This window comes from Macaca mulatta, chromosome 18 (assembly GCF_049350105.2).
Source record: "Macaca mulatta isolate MMU2019108-1 chromosome 18, T2T-MMU8v2.0, whole genome shotgun sequence".
NCBI lineage: Eukaryota > Metazoa > Chordata > Mammalia > Primates > Cercopithecidae > Macaca > Macaca mulatta.
In genome coordinates this window covers 21,561,069-21,585,523 of record NC_133423.1, presented here as the reverse complement: position 1 = coordinate 21,585,523, position 24,455 = coordinate 21,561,069, and the positions used below count along the sequence as shown (strand labels likewise).

Genomic DNA, 24,455 nt, shown 5'->3' with positions numbered 1-24,455 from the left:
CAGAGGTCCAATTTTAAGGGCCATAGGCCACACCTACACCACTTCTGGCTTTCCAGTTCTATCTCAGAAATTGTAACTTGAAGTTTTTTGTTTTTGTTTTTTAGCCAGTTCTGCTGGTAGACTTACCTTCTTTTTCCCTCACTTCTAATTAGATTCAATAACTACAATAAATCAGGTGGCTCTTTGGGGTGCCGAGGAAGTTTTAAATTGCTTATTATCTTTTTCTGAGATGGAGTCTCGCTGTGTCACCCAGGCTGGAGTGCAGTGGTGCAATCTTGGCTCACTGCAACCTCCGCCTCCCGGGTTCAAGCGATTCTTCTGCCTCACCTCCTGAGTAGCTGGGACTACAGGTATGCACCACCACATCTGGCTAATTTTTGTATATATACATATATAATATACGCACATATATACACACATATACACATATATACATATATGCATACATATATACACACATATATACATATATACACACACATATATATACACACATGTATATATATTTAAGTAGAGACAGGGTTTCGCCATGTTGGCCAGGCTGGTCTCGAATCCTGACCTTAGGTTATCCACCCTCCTTGGCCTCCCAAAGGGCTAGGATTACAGGTGTGAGTCACTGCACCCAGCCACTTATTAATTCTTTACATTCTTCCAGGCAACTCACTTTGGAGACTTCTGAGGTTGCAAGTGCCACATTCTGAAACTACTTGTGATTCTCTGAAAGACAGCACCTTGTCTTGGAGCAAGAACATGAAGCAAAGCACTCTTTGTGGCGGAAAAGATGTGGCTTGCTGTGATAAATGGCAGCTCTTTGGGGTCTTTAATAGTATTTACAAGTATAAAAAGTGTTGATTGAGATAAAAAAGTTTGAGAACTGCTGAGATACATACTCACTAATGAATCAATCACTGTGGCCAAGACTTCTCTAACAACTGAAATTCACATTCATTCATTTACATAATAACTATTCACCTACTGTGTTCTAGGCACTGCTTGGCATCAAAGATACCATGTAGATGGGCCTGAGTCATACACATGTCCAAATCTTGGAAGTGGGATATCCCAACCTTATCAAATGGATTCACCAAAGAAAAGATAGATTCATTTTTTTTTTTTTACCAGAAAGAAGAAGAATTGTTGATAACAGAGATATCCTTATCCCACAGTAGATACTATGTTTGTTGATGAAACTCAAACTCTCTAATTCATTTTAGTGGAATTTACTGAGTTGGCCAATGAGGTGGGGGAAGTAGTCCCATTTCACCCATGTCCCTTTTACTGATGGCCAGAAAGAATGGGGAGAAGCTGATATTAATGGGGCCTCGTAATATAGAACGGGTCCTGAAGAGAATTCCACATTAAAATTTTTAACCTGTTGGAGCTTGAACAATTCTTTTCATTAGGGCCCAAACCTAATCCTAGTGCTTTCTGCCTGTGGCCATGGGGAGAGTCAGGAAACAACTGTGCCAAATCCCCACATAAATATTAATGGAAGATTAACCCACTCGCAATTTCCAGAGGAAAGACCTTGCCCAGAAATGGCAGTGAAAGTTGGAGAATTCAGCTTCCTCCACCAATACTGGGCCCATGAGTAAGAAAGGAAAATGAAGAGTGAAAAACAGAGACAGAGGATTGATTTCATTTCATCCAAAGTGTCTGGCTCTGGTTTCTCCAGCGCAGAGCCCATTCTATAAAATGGAAATTGTTTTAGAAAAGGAGATGGCTCAGAACTTCCCCTCAAGGGAATGTTGTTTGCAACCCAAGTGGATACTGGTCTGTGACCTCTACCTCAGAGTAGATAGCACTTTCATTCAATAACAAGCAAGTGATTTTTTCTTACTAAATTCATGCAATTTTGTTTTTTTTTTTGCTATTTCTTCTTTTTTGTTTACTTATTCATGTTTTATTTTTTGTTTTTAACTCATGCAATTTTGAAAGACTTATTAAAGATATTTTTATTCCTACATTCATACAAAAGTGGAGGAAATATTATCATCGTCTTAATCCATTGGGACTGCTACAACAAAATACTATAAACTGGGTAGCTTATAAACAACAGAAATGCATTTCTTGTATTTATGGGGGCTGGGAAATCCAAGATCGAGGTGCCAGAAGATTCAGCATCTGGTGTTGAAGGCCTGCTTTCTAGTTCATAGATTGCACCTTCTTTCTGTGTCCTTACATGGTAAAAGGGCAAGGCAGCTCTCTAGAATCTCTTTTATAAGGGCACTAATTCCACTCATGAGGGTTCCATCATCATGACCTAATTACTGCTCACCCCAAAGACCCTCACCTCCTAATACCATCATCTTGGGAGTTAGAATGTCAACCTATGAATTTTCAGGGACACACATATTCAGACCATAGCAATATTGAACATCCACGGCCCAGCTTTTAAAATTATCAACACACATGCAATATTGTTTTACCTATATTACTACCCCTATCCCTTACCGCATGAGATTATTTTAGAGAGATCAGGTAAAAGACATCTTTTAAATACTTATTCTTAAAAGATTTTCAAAATCATAAAATACATATAGAGTGTTTTAATGCTGTTAGGAACAGATCTCCCCAAGCTTACAAATCAGAATTAGATAAAACTGGCTAAAACAACCATTTTCCATTTTTCCCTCCCATCCCTCTCTCCAACTGCCCCTAAGTGAGTCATCTCAATCAAGAATAATTATGGAGATATTTGGACATCCCCTATGACAACAGCATAATTTGATTATTGGCCCGAGGTCAAAGAATTGTGAATCTGCAAACAAATCCACACATGCATGTGTTTCTCCCTCCCATTTTGAAACCAAATGACCCCAACATTTGGTTTGCCATGAACATCTTTCACTTTTCACTCTCCCCTGGCATTTGAAGGAAGTCTTTTGCCTATGTCTGGATTTCCTCACATGTATCCCCTGAGGAATTTCATTAGTTGTGAAATACCGGAATGTTTATAGCAGAGACATTTTTCTTCTGAGAATGGAGTTCAGAGTTCTGACGGATGGTGGTAACGACAATAGGATGCTGTATCTCAAAAAGACAAAAGAAAGTGTCTAAAATTTCAGATCCACAGCTTTGTGGGCACTTGCATTGAACCCATGCAAACTTAAAAGATAAGAAAAGATGCACTTCCATGTAAAAATAAAAATAATTGAAGTAAAACCCCAAGTCACTATAACATGGACTTGAAAGTCCTAGTTTAAAAAAAAAAATGCATCTCATCCCTAACTGATTTACTGAACAGTGTAAATTAGTTGGGCATCAAAACCGGCTTTTAACTTTTGATAAACTTTTCACCCTCTCCTTTTTGATTGTGGCTCCCTTCGTGAAATCCTGCCCAAATTTTAACTTTCTAGGCACCTTTGAGATTTAAGACCAAGTCCTGTTCATTATTAAAACCTGAGCCTTGAACTTGATTTAAAGCTTGGCTCTTCCCTGCTCCCAAATCCAGTGGGGGCTGGGGCTAGGGCTATGGGCCTGGCTGTTTGAAAGGAAGCGAAGGTCTGGTTCTGAGACTCCTCTACCTCCTGCTTACCTGCCTCTGCTAATTCAAGCTTTTAGAGGGATTGCAAGAGGCTGGTAGGAAAGGGCCAGCTTTGGTGGCTGCGCTTACATCAGAGTAAGGAAGGGTCCCTGGTGTTGAGTCCCTGCCTCTCCTTTCCCCTCTGTGTTCCTTCATTTTCACACATCAGGGAGTAGATGGATGCCTCACCTTCTTCTCAGGGGCAATCATCCACAATCCCTTCAAGCCATGTGAAAGAGGCTACTCCCACCAGGCCTCTGACTTCATTGGAGCTAGTGTTATGTCTACGAAGAAGTATATCCCCTCTCTTCAGGGCACACATGCCAAGCACTCCTTCTTCCTTCCCCATGGTCATGGGGCAGTCTAGTGAAGAGGAGACTCTGAGATCATCCTCCCAAGAATGCTTGTGGCAGGCCTTGCTTCACAGGCAAACAACATAGACCTGGCACACGTCCAGCCGGAGAACACGCTGCCCTCTTACATTCTTGAAGCACCCCAAGTTCTTATGAGTAAACTTTTGGAGCCCCCTCTCACTTGGCTTTAGGGATGGATACCTCTCCCCTAGCCACACTCTAAGTAGGGACAAACTTGTCATCAAGAACACCATTATTTTCTGTAAGGCTGTCTACATCTCCCTCAACCCGGTCCTCTTCTCCCACAGCTGGGGTCAGCCTGGAGAGGCACAGTTCTGAACAGGAGCTGCTCACTAAGCTCCCTGGGGGAGGTGGCAGCTCTCAAACTATTTGATGATGCTCACTTAAGAACATGGGGATGCCGGCTGGGCGCAGTGTAATCTCACGCCTGTAATCCCAGCACTTTGAGAGGCCAAAGCGGGTGGATCACAAGGTCAGTAGATCGATACCATCCTGACCAAGATGGTGAAACTCAGTCTCTACTAAAATACAAAAACTTAGCCGTGCATGGTGGTGCACGCCTGTAGTCCCAGCTACTCAGGAGGCTAAGGCAGGGGAATCACTTGAACCCGGAGGCGGAGGTTGCAGTGAGCCGAGATCATGCCACTGCACTCCAGCCTAGTGACAGAGCAAGACTCCATCTCAAAAAACAAAAAACAAAACAAAAACCAACCAAACAAACAAAAAGAACATGGGGATGCCTTTGCCCTCAGCTTTGAGTCTAAAACACAATTTTGGTTCAGTAGGAAAATTCCACTTGCTGGGCAGGACTTGCAGGTTGTGAAACCCACATATCTATGCTCATAGACACTGAGCGTAGAGGAGGGAATAGGAGAAGCCTATTAGAGGTCGTCTCTTGTTGGCCAGTATGCATGGGTACTTGTTTTTCCTTAAAAGGGGTAAAAGCCAGAATAGGGGGTATCAAGGATGAAGAATCCAGTTGCAAATTGTAAAATAAAGATTGTTCAGCAAATTTCTGTAAGGAAAAAGAAATAAAAAGGAGATGGGGCTTCAGTATGTACCAGTACAGATCTGTGACTTCATTCACTAGACTATAATCTATGTATAAATAAATGTACAATCCCATAACAACAGGGGCCAGTGCTGACCACAGTAGATGAGGGCATTCAATACATATCTGTTAAATAATTAAGTGAATGGAAGTAGTTGAGGGCCACTGATGGCTGTATCTTTAGCAACTGCTTGCTTTCTGCTAACATTTTCTGAGCACTTCACAGGCACCAAGTACTGCTGTAAGTCTCCAGCAGCCATGAAGATAGTTAACTCTTGTACTTAAGCAGTTTGTGACTAAGGGTTGGAGACAGATTAGCACAACTACCTACAAATAAAACCTCCAGATTCCATTTGGGAGAAAGCAAGGACCCTGTCTTTGAAGTCAGAAAGGAGTGGGAAATGGGGAAGACCCTGATACAGCTTCTACCTGGACACAGCCCTGATCCAAACTGTTCCAAATGAGGTGGAATTCATGTCTTCATGTTCCTTAGTATGATGTGAGGGTCACCCAGCTAGTAATGGAAGTGACTCAAAAACCCTGAAATTCACAATGATAGTGGTGGAGAGACCATTCATTGTATTATGGGAGAAGGTGCTTTTGAGGAAACAAAGCTCCTTGGTTGTTTCAGCTTGTCTTCCAATTCGACCCTCTTCCCTGGAATCTAACTATGCCTAAGTTTAGCTCTGAGATTAATTGTCTTCCTCCTCATTATATTTCACATATTCCCTCAAAATTTCTTTGTTTGGGCCTTAATGTGGAGTCAAGTGACTAACTTCTCCATGTACCTGCTGGTTAATGGATGAACCTGCTCTTGTAACTGAAAGCTGTAACCTGAGTGAATGGTCCCTAAGCAGGGAAATGAGTGGTGAGAATTTCAGACTTGAGGCAGACATTGAGAGGATTGGTATTTTCAATTGTCAATTGCAACAAGTTTCCTTAGGCCCCTTCCATGCACCCAGGATCCCTCACACCATCCCTTTGTCCCCGAGGGACCCCAGGGTAACTTTCTCCTGAGAATAGTACTCAGATTTCTTGGCTTCAGTGGGGACTTCTGGAATCAAGTAAAAGGCATGAAAGAAACTGAAGTGCCTGACAGAGGGATGTCTGTGTACCTCTTTGCAAAATAAGTGTGTGTGTGCGTGGGGTGACGGTAGTATAGCAGCAGCCCCCAGTACCATCTGACCACAGATAAGCTACCAAGGTGAAACTTTGAGTCCAGCAATCACAGGCTTAGCAGAGGAGGGCTTAGATGCAATGAAGTTGCTGATAACTCAACAAAGACTCAGCAAGAAAAGTTCTCTACACAGATCACAGATTTCATCCTTGGTAGAAAGGTGCCTATGTAGCTGGAAAAGCCAATAAATACCTGGGGGCTAACTTCCTTTATTTGGAACACACATAATCTCAGCAACCCAAAGACCTTCATCCTACCTCATGCGAATATTGACATGCAAAGCCTGTGTCAATCTGACTGGTAGTATTGGATCTCAGTGGTCAATAGCTACGTAGAATAAGCCCTGAAGGAAACATGTATTTGGCTATTCTTGAAAGGCTCTTTTGAAGGGACCACTTTTTGAAATGTTTTCCAGCTGTTATTTCCTTTCTGAATAATCTGAGCCTAATTCAATTTGTGCACCTTTTTCTTTTCCAGAAGGCAAATTACCCGCATATGGCTTGCTGTAGTTGTGCATATGATCCGCTGGTTTTGGCTGAGAGTTTTACAGAATTGTAAATAAATGACCCCGTCGAAGTGTTCCTTTCACATTACATGGTCCTGCAATTACATGATATGATGGCAGTTAGTAAGATTCTGTGTATTATCTCCAGAGCCCTGGGGTAAAATGGTCTATAGCCATGTCCAAGATGGGTTGGGGCAGGTCCAGCACATTACATGACTGTGAGGGGGCGGTGGCGAACACAGCCAAGAACGTCCATGGGTTACATTTTTTTTTAAACCCGACAAAACTTGAATTTGGAAACTGTTCTGTCTGCATACATCACAAAAGCTATTTGTAAAGCAAAAAATGACTATAGATACAACTCTCCTTCTGCTTTAATCATTTTTCCCATCCAGCTCTCATCCCCAGTGTGGTTGTGATGCTAGAGATAGAAGAGGATAAGAAGCCACGAAAACAGGCTGGAGGAGAAGTGGGGATTCAGCACGGAAGTTGTCACCTCCCAGAATCGCTGAGAATCAGGAGTCCCTGAATCGCCTGGGGATGCTGGTGAAAGCGACACCATGCGGGAACAGTAGGTGAATGAAGCTTACCAGGGTCAACGTGCTGCATGGGCGTCATTTCTGCCCTCCCACCTGGGGAACCAGCCTCCAAAATATTAGCAACTTGTGGCAAGGCCAGGGCCCATGCTAGGGAGGGAGTCACCTTCCCAGTCTCGCTACCCAGACTCTCCCTCCAGACATCTTCTTCCCCTTTAGCAGCTATCAATTTAATGCCTGCTAACATGTTAATGGAGAGGTAAGGTTTAAGGTGTGCCATTTCCCAGAGAAACTATGTTTTAAAACATTGAACACACACGGATTAAATAATTGAGACGTAATAGCCATATGTGAATTTCTGACACTTGTCAGAGTTCTAAATTAATCTAATTTTCTCCTGCTCCCATCTAAAGTCCAGAGCACATGCTCCTGTGTGAGGGAAGACTTTGCTACTCGCAGTGTGGTTCCCAAACAGCAGCACTGATATCACCCGGGAGTTTGCCAGAAGGGAAACCTCAGACTCCTGAATCAGAATCTTCACTGTCATAAAATCCTCAGATGGTTCCTATGCACAAAGAAGTTTGAGAAACATCAGTCTAAGCAAGTGGTTTTCAAACTGTGGGCTGCTACTCATGAAGTCAATTTAGTGGTTGTGACCAGGATTTTGTTTTTTTTGAGACAAGGCCTCACTATGTTGCCCAGCCTGGAGTGTAGTAACACAAATCACAGCTCACTGCAGCCTCGAACTCCTAGGCTCAAGTGATCCTTCTGCCTCAGCCTCCTGAGTGGCTAAGACTATAGATGTGCACCCAGCTATTTTTTTTTCTTTTAGTTTTGTAGAACTACACAGGGTCTCGCTTTGTTGCCCAAGCTGGTTTTGAGCTGCTGGTCTCAAGCAATCCTCCTGCCTCAGTCTCCTAAAGTGCTGGGATTTTAGGTATGAGCCACTGTGCCCAGCCAGGATTTTTTTTAAAAAGCAAATTGCACAGAGAAAATGAGAGTGCACCCTATGTAGTAAATATTGTAAAACTTACGTCTCAATAGCGTATAGATAAATGTGAATGTTGTGTCACTGCATAAAATATATTTTCCCAGTGGGTCATTGTCAAAAATATTTGAAGCCTGCTGATCTTATGACAGGCTGGTTATTTACATATCAAGGCAGTCTATATTTTATTCTTTAACGAAGTTCACCCATCAGATTAATATTTGCAGGTCATTCATTTAATCCCTGTGCAAAGACACTTGAATTAAAACATGCATTCTAATGTTCCCTTACTTTTGGCATGAAACTTTATAAGAAATATATGTTGATCAGTGACTATTTAATAAAGATTTACCATATTCCTTCTAGAAAAGAACCTTTCCTGAACAATACAATGTTACTTTTTATTAGCTAATTTTATTTAACCTATTTTGAGTTTTGACTCTGATATGGTTAAGCTTTATGTCCCCACCCAAATCTCATATTGAATTGTAATCCCCATAATCCCCACGTGTCAAGGGAGAGACCAGGCGGAGGTAACTGAATCATGGGGGGAGGTTTCCCTCCTGCTGTTATTGTGATAGTGAGTTCTTATGAGATCTGTTGGTTTTATAAGGCGGTCTTCTCACTTTGCTCAGCATTTCTCCTTCTTGCCACCTTGTGAAGGAGATGCCTTGCTTCCCTTTTGCCTTCCGCAATGATTGTAAGTTTCCTGAGGCCTCCCCAGCCATGCTGAACTGTGAGTCAATTAAACCTCTTTCCTTTATAAATTACCCAGTCTCAGGCAGTTCTTTATAGCAGTATGAAAACAGACTAAAACTGACTCCCAGTTATTTTGGGGTCATATCGGATACTAAATACAGTTGACCCTTGAACAACATGGGTTTGAACTGGGTGCATCCACTTATACGTGGACTTCCTTCTGCCTCTGCCACCGGAGACAGAGAAACCAACCCCTCCTCTTCTTCCTCAGCCTCAGCCTCAACCTCAACCTACTCAACCTGAAGACAAGGATGAAGATCTTTATGATGATCCACTTCCACTTAAAATATATTTTCTCTTATGATTTTAATAACATTTTCTCTAGCTTATTTTTGAAGAACATTGTATATAATACCTATAAAATAGGAAATATATGTCAATCAACTGTTCATTATCGGTAAAGCTTCCAATCAATAGTAAGCTATTAGTAGTTATGTTTTCGGGGAAGTCAAAAGCTATCTGCAGATTTTCGACTGCATGGGGTGTTAGGAATCAACTATCACAGTGATTATATTAGTATCATTCTTCTTTTATTTTCTTCTCCGTTAACATCTCAATAGTTTTACTATATACTTGTTAGCCACCTCATAGCAGGAGGTCAGAAAGGTTGTCAACCCAGCATAGATTAGAAAACTGGATGGTGGGAAGCAAAAGGCCCTGTGTCTAGACAATTTTCTTGTGACTTTCTGCACCATGGAGGCCCATTCTGTGAAGTCATGTGTGATTCCAAAGTGGGAGAGAATGTGGGGCTGAGTGTCTGTGCTATGTTTATCAGATGGGATTAAACCAGCACAGTGCATTAATATTCTGAAATACACTTGTGTGTTATGAATGTTTACCTCTTAGGATATGTATACATTGAGGATACCAAAAATATCTACCTTATGGGATTTTGAGAAGACTAAATGCATTAACTGAATTAAATTCATTATGTAAACATTCATTCAACTCCTACTGTGTCCTGGGTATTGTGGCAGATGCTGGGAATATGGTAGAAAAATAGTTCCTGCTCCTGAGGATTTTCTAGCCTAGAAAGGAAGCAGATAAGTAAGTACGGTACCTGCCAGGTGCAGTGGCTCACGTCTGTAATCCCAGCACTGTGGGAGGCTGAGGCAGGAGGATCGCTTGAGTCCAGGAATTTGAGACCAGCCTGGGCAACACAGGGAAACCCTATTTCTACAAAAAATACAAAAATCAGCTGGTCATGGTGGCTTGTGCCTGTGGTCCCAGCTACTTAGGAGTCTGAGATGGGAGGATTATTTGGGCCTGGGAGGCAGAGGTTGTGGTGGGCCGAGATCATGCCACTGCACTCCAGCCTGGGTGACAGAGCAAAACCCTGTCTCAATAAAACCCCCAAAAACAAAAACAAAAAAGCAATTACAGTATCAATTCTCATAGTGCAGACAGTCAACAAACAAGTACAGTCATGCGTCGATTAACAACAGGGATACATTCTGAGAAACGTCTCATTAGGTGTTTCATTGCTGTGTGAACATCATGGGATGTACCACTTACACAAACCTAGATGGCATAGCCTGCTACACACCTAGGCTATGTGGTACAACCTATTGTTCCTAGGCTATGAACCTGTACAGCATTTTATTGATTGAATACTGCAGACAACTATAACACAATGGTGAGTATCTGAGTATCAAAACAGAAAAGGTACAGTGCAAATACTGAATAAAGATAAAAAATGGTACACCTGTATACGGCACTTACTATGAATGCAGCTTGCAGGACTGGAAGTTGCCGTAGGTGGGTGAGTGAGCGGTGAGTGAATGTGAAGACCTGGGACATTGCTACGCTACTGTAGACTTTGTAAACACTGTACACTTAGGTTACACCAAATTTATTTAAAAATACAGTAATTGTGTTATGTAATGGCCATCATGTCACTAGGTGAAGTAGTTTTCAGCTCCCGTATAATCTTAGGGGTCTACCGTTGTATATGTGATCTGCCATTGACTAAAACGTCATGATTTGGCACCTGACCAGTACACTGCTTCAACAGTTTCCGAATGCGTTTCCCTACTCCCATTCTTATCCTTTCAGCAACTCTCTATGTGTCCACTAGGAAATGCAAAGTCCTCTTGCTGGGCCTTAAGGCCTTGCCTTGCCCCCGTCTGCCTCTGCAAGGCATCTCCTACCCCATTTTGCTTCACTTATTCTGTTCCAGGAACATGGGTGGCCCCATTGCTACTCTTTGAGCACACCAAGCAGGTCAGCCTCAGGGTCTGGCTGTAATCCCTGTATGGATCACTTTCATCTACAGGGCTCACTTCTCCCTTTGTCCAGGCCTCTGCTCTTACACCACCTTTCCAGAAGGCCCATCTAAAGTACACACTCCCACTGTCTGTTACTTTTTTTTTTTTTTTTTTTTGAGGCGGAGTCTCGCTCTGTCACCCAGGCTGCAGTGCAGTGGCCCAATCTCGGCTCACTGCAAGCTCCACCTCCCGGGTTCACGCCATTCTCCTGACTCAGCCTCGCGAGTAGCTGGGACTACCGGTGCCCACCACCACGCCTGGCTAATTGTTTTGTGTTTTTAGTAGAGATGGGGTTTCACTGTGTTAGTCAGGATGGTCTCGATCTCCTGACCTCGTGATCCATCCACCTCAGCCTCCCAAAGTGTTGAGATTACAGGCGTGAGCCACCCTGCCTTGTCCTTCTGTTACTTTTCACTCCTCTACCCTAATTACGTTTCCCCACAGCACTTCTTAGCACTGATATATAGCGTGGTGGTTAATTTTACTATAAATTTGGGCCACAACACCCAGATATTTGGTCAAATATTTTAGATGTTTCTATGAATGTACTTTCTAGACGAGAGTAACATTTGTATTAGTAGACTGAGTAAAGCACACTACCCTCCATAATGTGGGTGGGGCTCATCCAATCAGCTAAGGGCCTTAATAGAAAAAGACTGACCTTCCAAGCAAGGAGGAATTCTTCTAGCAGGAAGCCTGTGGACTCCAACTGCAATGCCAACTCTTCTGTCTCCAGCCTGCCAACTTGGCAGTTTTTCCAATTCCAGATCTACAGCTGTGTGAGCCAATTTCTTAAAATAAATCCCTGTCTCTTGGTGCTGTTTCTCAAGAACCATGACTGATACATATATTTCTGTTTGTCTTCCTGGACCAGAAGCTATACTCTACCAGTGCAGGAACTTTGTACCATTCAATACTCTATCCTCACCCTCAATACGTTTTTGTTGAATGAAGTGAATAAGAATTTCAAGTTGGAAAAAAAATGATGTTAAAGGAAATAAGCAGGATAAAGGTCAATAGGGAGAAAATGTCTTTCTTGTACTGGGTTGAAGTGTCCCCTCAAAATTCTTATCTACGGGAGACTCAGAATGTGACCTTATTTGGAAATAATCTTTGCAGATATAATTAAACTGAGATGAGGTCACATCGCATTAAGCCAACAAGTAGTACCTTTTTAAAATTATTTTTTTTGAGAAGGAGTCTCGCTCTGTTGCCCAGGCTGGAATACAGTGGTGCAATCTCAGCTCACTGTGATCTCTGCCTCTGGGGTTCAGGTGATTCTTGTGTCTCAGCCTCCCGAATAGCTGGGATTACAGGCATGCACCATCACGCCTGGCTAACTTTTGTATTTTTAATAGAGATGGGGTTTCACCATGTTGGCCAGGTTGGTCTCGAACTCCTGACCTCAAGTGATCTGCCCACCTCAGCCTTCCAAAGTGCTGGGATTATAGGCATGAGCCACAATGCCTGGCCACTAGTAGCATCTTTATAAGAAAATAAAATAGGCACACGGAAGACTTAGAGAGGAGAATGCTGGAGACCACCATGTGAAGCCGCAGAGGCAGGAGGGTAGAACACCATGTGATATTGGAGGCGAGGAATGCCGAGACTGTGGGCAAACACCAGAAATGACACAGGGATGAGATGGTTGCTCCCAAGAGCCTCCAGAAGGTACCGACCCTACTGACACATTGATTTCAGACTTCCAGCCTCCAGAACTGTAATACAATAAATTTCTGTTGTTTTAAGCCACCCAGTTTGTGATACTGTTTTGGCAGCCTAAGAAACTCATCCACCCCTCCACCAGTTCCCTAGATCTTATGATCCAACTGCCGTCACCCACACATCTTGGAAGAGTTGCCTTTTCCTTGTGGACCACCCAGTGGCTAAGCGCCACTTCCCATTTGGCTGTCCTGTAACCCTGCATCTAGACATGAGCAAGCCTGTGGAAATTTGCACATGGAGCTGAGCTGGGGTGTTTCAAAGTTTTGGGCTTCAAAAGCATAGCGAGCTTTGTCAAAACTGCAGTGTCCTGGTCGAGAAGAAGCAAGCCTCAAATTTTGCTGGGAATCAAGACTGGAACACGTGATGTTACCCAACAGCTGCACAGTGAGATGCCAAGAGGCCATGAGGACTGTAAGTGCTCAACCAGCTTTTGGTTGATTAAATTAAGAGGGCTGGAAAAATTATATATGAAGTTGTCTCCCAGATTTCCATAATCTGCTATGTCACCTGGAGCCTTTGTAAAGCTGTTGTATGGGAAAGGCTGGGAGGGGCCATGAGGTCCTGTGTGGCTGGCCTGAATGCTGTTGGCTACTTTGAGCGTGCGGCTCTGGGAAGGAGTGCATTTCGGAGCCAAGGGTGGGCTCCCCTGGCATGAACCCTTATTGGCTCTTGTAGCGCCTAACACTTCGTAGCTTATTGTGGTTTGTAATCGCATATTTAAGTGATTATTTTGTCTGGAAGGATCCTTATCTGTTTTGCCAAAAATCCCCAGCAGAACAGGGATTAAGATGTTTTTGCTCCCAATTGTGTCTGCAGTGCATAGCACAGTGCCTAGATTGCAATAGACACTTACAAATATTTACTAACTGAAGTGAGATGTATAAATACAGGTTAAATTCAGGACACTAAATGCACCCTGCTAAGGATGGCTAAAGTCCCTTTGAAATAAGCTCTCATTTTATCATACCACTACACTTCCCATATGGCCCAATTAGCAAAAATTTCCCTTCTCTTATCTTTACATAGAAGACTATAGCTACCAACTCATGAGAGTTCCTCCCTCCAACTTTATTTTTAAGGTAGTCAACTTTCCCCCCACCCTAAAAGGAAATTTTTTCTTTTTAAAAATACGCTTTATTCAAAAAAAGGCAGACTGGTTCCTGGGGTTTCTGCCCTTCTAGGGGAAAGTGCCACATTTAATACAACTTATTTTTTTAGGGATGGGGTCTTGCAATGTTGCTCAGACTGGCCTTGAAGTCCTGGGCTCAAGTGATCCTCTCGCTCCAGTGTCTGGGACTACAGGCATGAGCCACGGCATCCCCCAGAGGAAATCCTACGTGGAATTCTAATCCAAAACAGACAACTAGTTGAACACTGAGTCACTGTGAGTGCAGCGCTGGGGGCAGGGAGCACTCAGTCTTCACAAGCCTCTCATTTGTGAGCTCCTAAGGCAGCTCCAACGAGCGTCTAGAGGGTTCTTGGTTTGAAAATCTCACCCTGGGAATCTCAGCTAGGGAACTGGATCTCTGAGACCCACACTCAGTGGTACCCGGGCCTTCAGACCTTGATTCAGATTCAGATGCTCTGACCACACCCAGACCTCAGGAGGTGGCTGACCCAGATTCCAGATTCCAGCTCTCAAGAGAAATGCACCTCTCCATCTCCTTGTTAACTGGGTAAAAAGATGACTTGCTTCACAAAACCAGGTGTCAGGACAAAACACAGTAGAGCCATGTAAGAAAAATAACTTTGTTATTAGGCATATACAATCATATCAAAAGTACGTCATAGTATCACATCCACAATTGTTTGAATGCTAGCTTGACTGTTATATGGACCTGTTACAAATAATGAACAACAGAGCTACTCCAGTACATGACTAGTCCCTGTGAAATAAAAACAGACCCATGGCACACATGAAATTCCTAAGGGGACTTGCTTTGATCCCCTGGGGAATAAGAGGGTCCTTTTCTATGATTTCCCTAGAGCAGTAACATTTGTTGAGGGAGCATGTGAAGTTCATGATTATATGCCTTAACAATCACAGTCATGGTGTGTTTTGTTTTCCAAATGGAAAATTATTTTTTGACTTGTTGTAAGATACAAATATTGACTGTGCCAGGAAAAAATTCATCTATTTCCCTGAACTCATTATTAATAACTTTAGATGGCTCTATTCTACTTGCTGTTTGGCCTGGATTCCTGCAATAACTTTCCTTTTCAGGAAGGTTATCTGAAAGATGTTAAGTCTGCAGACTGAGGCTGCTGTGGTGGTTTCTGAGGCACAGGCTGAGATGTGGGGAGAGACAGTGGGGAGTAACACCCAAAATATGATGGGGGAGTTGCTGCCTGAAAACCCACAGCAATGTCTGGCTTGGGGGAGCCTTCCCTTGCAGCCCTGGGAACAGGGCTCACCAGGCCCACAGTAATTATGAACCTTGGAAAGATGACCGAAGCCAGGGTGCTCTTCACTGGTATTTGGTGGGGTAATACTCCCCTCTCCTTCCTTCCAAAACCAATGAACATTTATTATTTACCTGTTGGGCTAAGACACACCTGTCTGAGTTTATACAGTAGAAATGACTTCCTTTGGTCAATAAATCCTATGGCAGATGTTGGGCATTAACTCAGAAGGTGAGAAAAGGCACTATCCTCTCTGCAGCCCCACTCACTTTTGGCACAGTATAGGTTATAATTTCTCCCTCTGGAACTGGGAAGGGAGGGGGGTGTTCCTAAACTAAAATGCATGCCCTCCATGTACTATTTTCTTTTTTCTTTTTTTGAGATGGGGTCTCACTCTATCGCCAGGCTGGAATGCAGTGGCGCGATCTTCGCTCACTGCAACCTCCACCTCCTGGGTTCAAGCAATTCTCCTGCCTCAGCCTCCCGAGTAGCTGGGACTACAGGCATGTGCCACCACACCCGGCTAATTTTTTTTGTATTTTAGTAGAGATGGGGTTTCACCATGTAGGTCAGGATGGTCTTGATCTCCTGACCTCATGATCCGCCCGCCTCAGCCTCCCAGTGTTGGAATTATAGGTGTGAGCCACCGTGCCTGGCCCCATGTAGTATATTCTTAACAGCGTATTTTTTATTCCCATTGCTTTCCAAGAACAGAGGTAACTTAGGAGGTCCTGTGAAGAGGGTGCAAAAATCGAAGTCAACATTTCTACTAACAGGTTGAGGAGGTGTACAAACATCTTTTTCACTATAAAACATGAAATGCACTGTGGCAAATCTTACCCCAGAAATGGCTTTCCCATTAGGTTTTGAGCAGAAGTCCTATTTAAACAGTAAAGCTTTTTCTATCTAGCTAAAAGATACATTAGAAATAATGATGCCTTATGATGTCCTATCTTTGAAAAATAAAATTTGGGCATAAAGAGTACATATCAGTCTTGCAGTAGTCCAAGTTTTGAAAATCTGAGGATTAAAAATTATTTTCTAAATTAAATTGGTCCAGCAGATTGACGTTACAAAATACAGGTTACTATAAGTTTTGCTGGAGAATATTATCTGGAATAGTTCCATGAAATCCAGATAATACTACTTTCCATTAATTCTTTTAATATATTATTCTAGCCTATGGCCAAACATGCAGTTTGGTTGCATTTTATGAGCATTTCACAATAAAGGTCATATGTCTAAATACAGTTCACTGTCAAAGAAAGGGTATTAAAATTCCTCATTAAAAAAAAATCACAGATGGACCTAGCCATCTCTCATACAGCTTGTGCATCATTGTGTGTGTGTGTGTGTGTGTGTGTGTGTGTGTGTGTGTGTGTGTGTGTTTTAAAAGCATTCATCCATTCACACCCTTTAAATACCATGCTCCACAAGCAGGCAAACATTAAATATATCCAGATGGAAATCAACAGCTGTTCACTTCCTCTCTTTATAAACCCGTGGTTGGCGTGACCTTCTGTCATGAATGTTGAATTTTGCAGAGAGAAGGAGGAAGAAAAGATGCTAGAAAAAGAGCACTAAGAATGTGTTTGCTTTCACTTTAAAAATGCTAGTGGACAGTCACCAGGAATTTTGCATAAATGAGACATAGAGGAGCAACGTGTTCATCAAAGACTCAGCCACACGCTGACATGAGTCCTGCATTTCCAACATGGTAGGAAGAAGGGAAGGAAGACTGCTGCCACTAGAGATTTGCAAAGCCCCTTCCTATCATTCTTAAGGGAGAAGACTGAAAGGTGGCATTCAAACACAACAAGAGGGATATTCTTTTTTTTTTTTTTTTTTTTTTTTTTTTTTTTAAGAGTCTTGCTCTGTTGCCTAGGCTGGAGTGCAGTAGTGCAATCTTGGCTCTGCCCCCGGGTTAAAGCAATTCTCCTGCCTCAGCCTCCTGAGTAGCTGGGATTACAGGCATGCACCACCACGCCCAGCTAATTTTTGTATTTTTAGTAGAGACGGGGTTTCACCATGTTGGTCAGGCTGGTCTCGAACTCCTGACCTTGTGATCTGCCCGCCTCAGCCTCCCAAAGGGCTGGGATTAGAGGCGTGGGCTACCATGCCCAGCCAAGAGGGATTTTCTTTAAGCAAGCTTTCACAGTAGTGGAGTTCAATGATGTGGGCTGAAAGGTGGAGGCAAAAAAGCCAAAAAGAAATAGGAAAGGACATGGCAGGATGGGAAATTCCAACATGAGCGAATATGAGTGTGAGAACGATCATTTGTGAAGCTCAATAGAGAGTGAAAGTCTCCCGCAAAGGCAGATGAACAGCCACTTTGTGTGTCCAATGAGAAAGTGGACTGTGAGTAACTTATAAGCTGCTCATTGGAACCAAGAGGACCCTCAACAACGTTACAAAGGAGCAGATCATCCTTCTGGTCTCTTGCTCCTGGTGCTTCTGAATGCACAACAAACCTTGGCAGGAACATGCTTCCCTTTGGGACCCAGAGGTGCTCTGAGAAAACACTCTAACTCACTAGGAGGTGGAGAAATAGACCCTTTTCTGAACTGCTTCTCACATGCAGGGGAAAAGAAATCAAAGAAAATGCCTGAAAGAACTGGAACTTGGACTAAATGAAAGAAGGAAAAAATGGGAATAGGAAGGAAGTTTTTGCAAACAAGGAAAACCACTGTTTTTTCTCCCCATCCAAGATAACTTTCAATAGTGTATTATTCTCAATATGTTGGTGGCAAGCTTGGTTGGCTCCAGACAAAAACTTGTAACACCCAAGGAGAGCAAATTTACCTACTGCTGCTGATGGCGTTAGTGAGGTCAACCCAAGCCAGCAACTTCCTTGCGGCCTTCAGCCCCACTGTGTATTGGTTCAGCCTGGATCATGGCACCTGCTCAGAACCAGGAATTCTGTGCCTCTCTCTAAGGTCAGCCACTTTATTGAACAAATAATCTGTGATGTATACAGCAGGCTCCACTCTTGATTAAACAGCTTTAAAATATTCTAGCAAACCAGAGCCCACTGTTTTAATGTGAATCCAGGCATTTCCCTTTGTTTTTTGAAAAGAGGATTTAATCTTCTTCCCTAAATAGGATACTTACAGATAAGCATGGCATGAAACCTTAAGCACCATATTTGAATTTTAGAATGTGGCAATCTATGTAACAGTAAATATATGACTGCAATTCTTTTCTGTCTTCTCTAAATGTCATTCAGTTCTCTCCTCTCTTTAATTGAATTTGGGAAACGTTTGACAAGGGCATACAATATTTAAAATCTACTGGAAGCACAAGGAAAAAGAATTCTCCACCAAAGTACATCTACACGTTTGTCCTCTCCACCCCTTTTTAACTGAAGAGCCCTAATTTTGATACTAGAGGAGTTACGGTCTATTCTGAATACACATCTTAGAAGTAGCCTCACATTTTCTTAGAGCTCACTTTGCCATTTTCCCTTTTGATACTCTGCCAAATTTAACTTGAAGAATTTATGATTTAAGACACTGTGAGAGTACCTAAAATCCAAAGTTCCTGGAAAAATAGGATGTAAATGAAAAGTTACAATGCAAACCACTCCAATGAACTCTTAGTAAGCAGCAGGTAAATCAATCATTCACTCCCATGTGTCTGCAGGCCTAGGAGGGGACTCTGAAAATAGTATTGTATCTGGAAGAAGAGGAATAGAGAGATGTCAGGAGAAGAGAAGAGAAAAATGTATGTTTTCTAGGTCTCCAGTGGTGTCTTTTTCTCTTTAGATGGTTTAACTGCAGGTGAGTTGATCTTTCTCTTCCTTTGGCATGACGGTGTTGGGATGTGCTATGGATAGAAGTCTCTGGGGGCTCTCAAGTCTCTTGTCTCAGTTCTTCTTGGGTGGTCGTCTCCAGAGCCCAGGTCCATGGCTTCTGGGTAGCTGGGAAATTCCTGAGGTAAAGGGAACTCCTCTGCTGAAGAGTGAGTCCGGTGCCCGAACACCTTTTCCTGCAGCTCAGTGATGTCATTGCGGATGTCAGCCAGCATAAGTAGCAGGAAATCGAAAGAACCAGGGGGTCCCTGTGTACATGGGAGGAATCAAAGCTAGAATATGACAGACAGCAATGGCCTCCGGGGCTCCATGACTTGACCTGCTGCTTGCTGGCAACTCCTTTCTCAATAACTGTGCCCCAAATGGAGTCAATGTGAGGACTGCTACAGGAGCCTGGGGGTCCTCCACATTGTTTTCTAATTCTGTCACTTCTCAGATGAGCTTTGGTGATGTATTCACCTTTCCTCCCTCCTAACTCTAGGCTTTATCAAATCCAGTAGAGGAAAGAACATAAGACAACTCTCCTAAGTTACTTTCCAAAGCAGTCTGGAAGATGCTTATGAAGGCAGCAGAGCAGTGGTTAAGAGACTGGGGTTCTGTTGGGTTTGAATCTCATCTCTGCTGCTTACTGTGTGGTCTTAATTTCTTGTGGTTCAGTTTCCATATCTGTAAAATGGGGATAATAATAGTCCCAATTTCATAGGGTTTTATAGGGTTCATAAGTGAGGATTTAAATAAGTAAATGCATGTAAAGCGCTTTGAACATAATATGTATTCAAAACATTATCTGGGCCAGGAGTGGTGGCTCACACCTGTAATCCTAGCACTTTGGGGGGCCAAGGTGGACAGATAGCTTGAGCCCAGGAGTTCAAGACCAACCTGGACAACATGGTGAAACCCTGTCTCTACAAAAAATATTAACAAAAATTTAGCCAGGTGTGGTGGTGGGCACCTGTGGACCCCGCTACTTGGGAGGTTAAGGTGGATGATCGCTTGAGCCCAGAAGGTCGAGGCTGCAGTGAGCCGAGATTGTGCCTCTGCACTCCAGCCTGGGTGACAGAGTGAGACCCTGTCTCAAAATTATTAAAATGTTTATAAGATGGCCGACTATAAGCACAAACTAAATGAGGTTGAGAGGATGTTGTAAAGACGTCAACTCCTCACATCTAGGAAAGGTCCAAACAAAAGCTTCCTAATTTTTCTATGTCTTGAGTATCCTTTATCATCATATAGTATTTACTAAGCCTTAATTTTATAGAGTGCTGTGTGGGGCATGGTAAAAAAGAAATGCATAAACACGCATGTTCTGGGCTTGCAGAAGTTTGTAATAAAATTGTTATCACTTCCCACAACTGCTGCAGCAGCAGCAGGCACTATGGAAGCAGAGCTTACATGGTAAAGCACTAAGACAGGCATAGGATTTTCATATCATTTGACCCTCACAATAGCCACTTGAGGGATGGCAGGTCAGATTCCACTATTGCCACTGCACAGGTGGGGGAATGAATGCCCAGAGACCCTCAGTGATGTGCCGTGGTCAGAAAGCTAGCAGGTAGAAGAGTTGAGATGGGAACCCACGACTTCCACCTCTGTGGCCACAGCTTTTGGATTTCAGAAATGATACTTCTTCAGAAGCAGTGAAGTGGTTTGAATTTTCTGTGCTTCTGAATACTACTATTTCTCATTTTTAATCTCCCAGACACTATGCATATATGCAGCTAATTTCTTCTCAGATCCTAAACAGCCCTGCATGGTTTTGCGCTTTTTAAGAGGAGATGGGCATCTGACCAGCTAGGGTTGTAGCAGTGGCTAAATTCTCAAGTATGCAGAGTTATGATTTAAACCTATAGATTTCTTTCCTAGCCCTTTCAAATGTTTTATGATACAGACTCATAAAACATTTTATGAGAAAACTTGGAAACAGACTCATGGCATAGTAGGGTTTTGAGCTTTAGGAAAGACATTTTAAATGAAGATTAGCCATGATAAAAGAAAAAACAACAACAGAAAACAAGTTTGAAAAATAAATCCAAACTAGCAGCTAAGGTCTTCTATGACTGTCTTCCTAACCACAAAGTTCTGCTCAGGTGAGCTGAGTGGCATCAGGAAGGGGTGGGCCTTTGCTACTAGACTGACCTATAGGCTCATCAGAGCTGCATCCCTGAGAATGTTCCCCTGGGGAAGCAGGACACAGAATGCTACTTACTGGAGACCCTCTGGGCCCAGGCGCTCCTCTCTCCCCCTAAAAACAGAAAGGCCAGGGTTAGCTTTCTAGAGCACATGGATACCACAACAATAGTCTCTATTTATACACCCACCATAACCACTTCCCTGCACAAAACAACAAATATTTTCTATAGAAAACATATGTAAAACTGAGCTGGACTCACGGGACCACTGATTTGAACAAGATTGCTTGGGTCAAGTGTTTCTCATTCTGATTTCCCTTGAGCCCATATATTTTCAAACCTTCCTGGCAAGAGGAATGTTCGTATTTCCCAGCAGCATGTGCAGTAACAAACTTTCTGAAATATCTCACACTGACTTCTTTGTGAGGCAAAAAAGAGAAGGCGGCTCTCAGAGGGGAACCACCCTGCTTGCAGAAAGAATGGAGCATCTCCTGTCCCTGACTTGAAAATCTCACAGAAATGGAAACACACAAAACGCTGTCCTGTAAAGCAACATTGGTTAAAGAGAAAAACACATGTGAGTATCACAATGCAGAGGCTCATTTAAAATTTATAGGGGTCATTTTTCCTATGACCGGTTGTGGTGGTGGTTTTTGTCTTTGGGGTTGGTTTCAGAATTTAAGAAAATGGCTTTTCAGATTTTGTTCCCAGCTTTGGGGAAAAAGTTATATCTGGTGTCTGTGTCTCACTTTTGCTGCATGCAAAATGGGGATGGTAAACAGTAACTGGTAAGCTTTCCTCGATGTCAGTGCAAGAGGTAGAATGTGAGAGACCTTCAGGCCAGGAGTGGTGCCTCACGCCTGTCATACCAGCACTTTGGGAGGCCGAGACGGGCAGATCACCTGAGCTCAGGAATTTAAGGCCAGTCTGGGTAATACGGTGAAACCCCATCTCTACTAAAAAATCCAAAAATTAGCCGGGAGTGGTGGTACATGCCTGTGGTCCCAGCTATTTGGGAGGCTGAGGCAGGAGAATTGGGCTTGAGCCCGAGAGGCAGAGGTTGTAACGAGCCAAGATTGCGCCACTGCACTCCAGCCTGGGTGACAGAGCAAGACCATCTCAAAAAAACAAAACAAAACAAAATCGAACGTGAGAGACCTTTAGCTTGTGAGGACCACTCATAAGGCTTACCTTAGAACCATCTCTTCCTGGTGCACCTGGTGGACCCTACAATACAAAAGGATCTGGTTTAACCACAGGGAAAAGCATGGGACAAAAACACATTTTCCCCCAAACAGGAAGTGGATCTCTGATAAGATACTGACCACAGGGCCCCTCCGGCCTTGTTTAATGTGGGACAGATCAGGAGATGGTCCCATGGGTCCCATTGAGCCCCGTGGACCGGGCTGCCCAGGAGGGCCTGGCATACCGGGGAAGCCTGGGCTCCCCTTTGGTCCTGGTGAGCCTGTAATCAAAGAACACCTCATTAGCTCACAGCACATGAGAAGGACGAAGGGCCCTGGCTAACAAGAGTCCCGGGCCCCTGCAGTCATTTCTCTTTGTACTCTCTCTGCCTTTGCCTTCTGACATCTGCATCAGGATGTCCCACGGGCATTTTAAACTTGATATGGTCAAAAGCAGCTTCCCCATCTTCCTCTCTTTTCACAGACTGCCAGTCACCCATCCACTCAAGCCAAAACCTGGAGAGTCTTCCTCTATATTTCCCCATTTCTGCAACCTCGTTTTTGAATCAGTGGCCAGCTCCTGTGCATTTTACTTCTTTAACATCTCACAGCTGTCTGCTCCCTTCTCTCCACTGGATCACAGCCGATAGCGGCCACCACAGCCGATAGTGGCCACCACAGCAGAGAAGTGGTGATCGCGGCAGGACAGCAGTTAAGAGACAGGTTTTAGCATCAGGGAGACTTGGGTTTGAATCTGACAAGTTGCCCGAGCTATCTGAGCTTTAGTTTCTCATCTCGTCTGTAAAGCTGGGCTAATAAAAATCTTCCTTATGGAGTAGTTGTATTCAATGAGATTTCAGATATACACACACCACTTAGTATAGTACTTCCCACATAGTACTAAAACAAATCTGTTAGGCCTTCCTTATATTTGCCTTGACTCTTGCCTCATTGCTAGTCTCTCTGCCCCCCCGCAGCCTTGTCTACCCCTCGCCCATTTTTGACATTTCTATAGGGATGACATATCTAAAACAAGTCTTACTATGTAACCCACCTACTTTCAACCTTTTGGTGCAGATGTCTCAAGGCACTGGGTGGGTTAGCAAACTCACTCTTTCTTGCACGCCCCAGAGAAATATCCCTTACTTCTTAGTGAGGGGTAGGAAATGTTCGTTGGCCAAGATTTGCCAGGGATGGAAGGCATGCTGGGGGATGAGTCAGGGGATGTGGGGAAGATCATCTCACCCCAAGGCCCAGAAGCATAGGTCATGCTTAGGATTGCAGCTGGAGCAGGAGAACTGAAAATGTCCCCTTGCCCCACAATTCTAGCATGAAGTAATAGCAATCTACCACTGGCGGAAGGGCAACAGTGTGGGGACAGAACCCCTCTGTGGCACAGGTATGTGTGTGTAGAGGCTGCAGAAAGCTCAGAGTATAAACACTGAGAAAAATCCACTGGTAACCTAGGCATCTGCTAAGCATAAGGTAACAGCATCCTACCACTGGAGGAATTATTTGAAGACTGTGGAACACAAAGTAAATGTAGTGACAATAAGGCCAAAACCCAGCTGTTATTCAGTAGGCTGACTTGACTTCCCATGGCAGTGGCCTGACAAAAGAAGAGGGTACTCATCTCCAGGAGTGATAACTACATACCTCAGTCTCTACTGTTTCTCTGCAAATGATGTCTGGCATTCAATCCAAAACTTTCGGGCACATAGAAAAAAGGGCTGGGCACAGGGGCTCATGCTGTAATCCCTGCACTTTGGGAGGCTTAGGCGGATGGATTACCTGAGGTCAGGAGTTCGAGACCAGCCTGGCCAACATGGTGAAACCTCATCTCTACTGAAAATACAAAAATCAGCAAGATGTGATGGTGGGTGCCTGTAATCCCAGCTACTCGGGAAGCTGAGGCAGGAGAATTGCTTGAACCTGGGAAGCAGAAGTTGCAGTGGGCCAAGATTGCACCATTGCACTACAGCCTGGGTGACAGAGTGAGACTCCATCTCAAAAATAAAAA

The 24,455-nt window shown here is 43.4% G+C and overlaps 1 protein-coding gene across 2 annotated transcripts in view; it reads right to left on the bottom strand.

Annotated features, from left to right (window-relative positions):
- The window catches only part of CCBE1 (collagen and calcium binding EGF domains 1), a 283,314-nt gene that overhangs the window by 9,782 nt on the left and 249,077 nt on the right, over positions 1 to 24,455 (bottom strand). Inside the window, exons 8-11 of one of the 2 annotated variants that reach the window (XM_077974672.1) lie at positions 22,577 to 22,716; positions 22,443 to 22,478; positions 21,329 to 21,364; positions 14,644 to 19,370 (exon numbers count right to left, since the gene is read on the bottom strand). In XM_077974672.1, the coding sequence (XP_077830798.1) occupies positions 19,137 to 19,370; positions 21,329 to 21,364; positions 22,443 to 22,478; positions 22,577 to 22,716 (446 nt within the window). In that variant the 3' untranslated portion in view covers positions 14,644 to 19,136. Of the gene's footprint in view, positions 1 to 14,643; positions 19,371 to 21,328; positions 21,365 to 22,442; positions 22,479 to 22,576; positions 22,717 to 24,455 lie in introns of those variants that run through there. The other variant, XM_015122114.3, reaches the window with a different exon arrangement.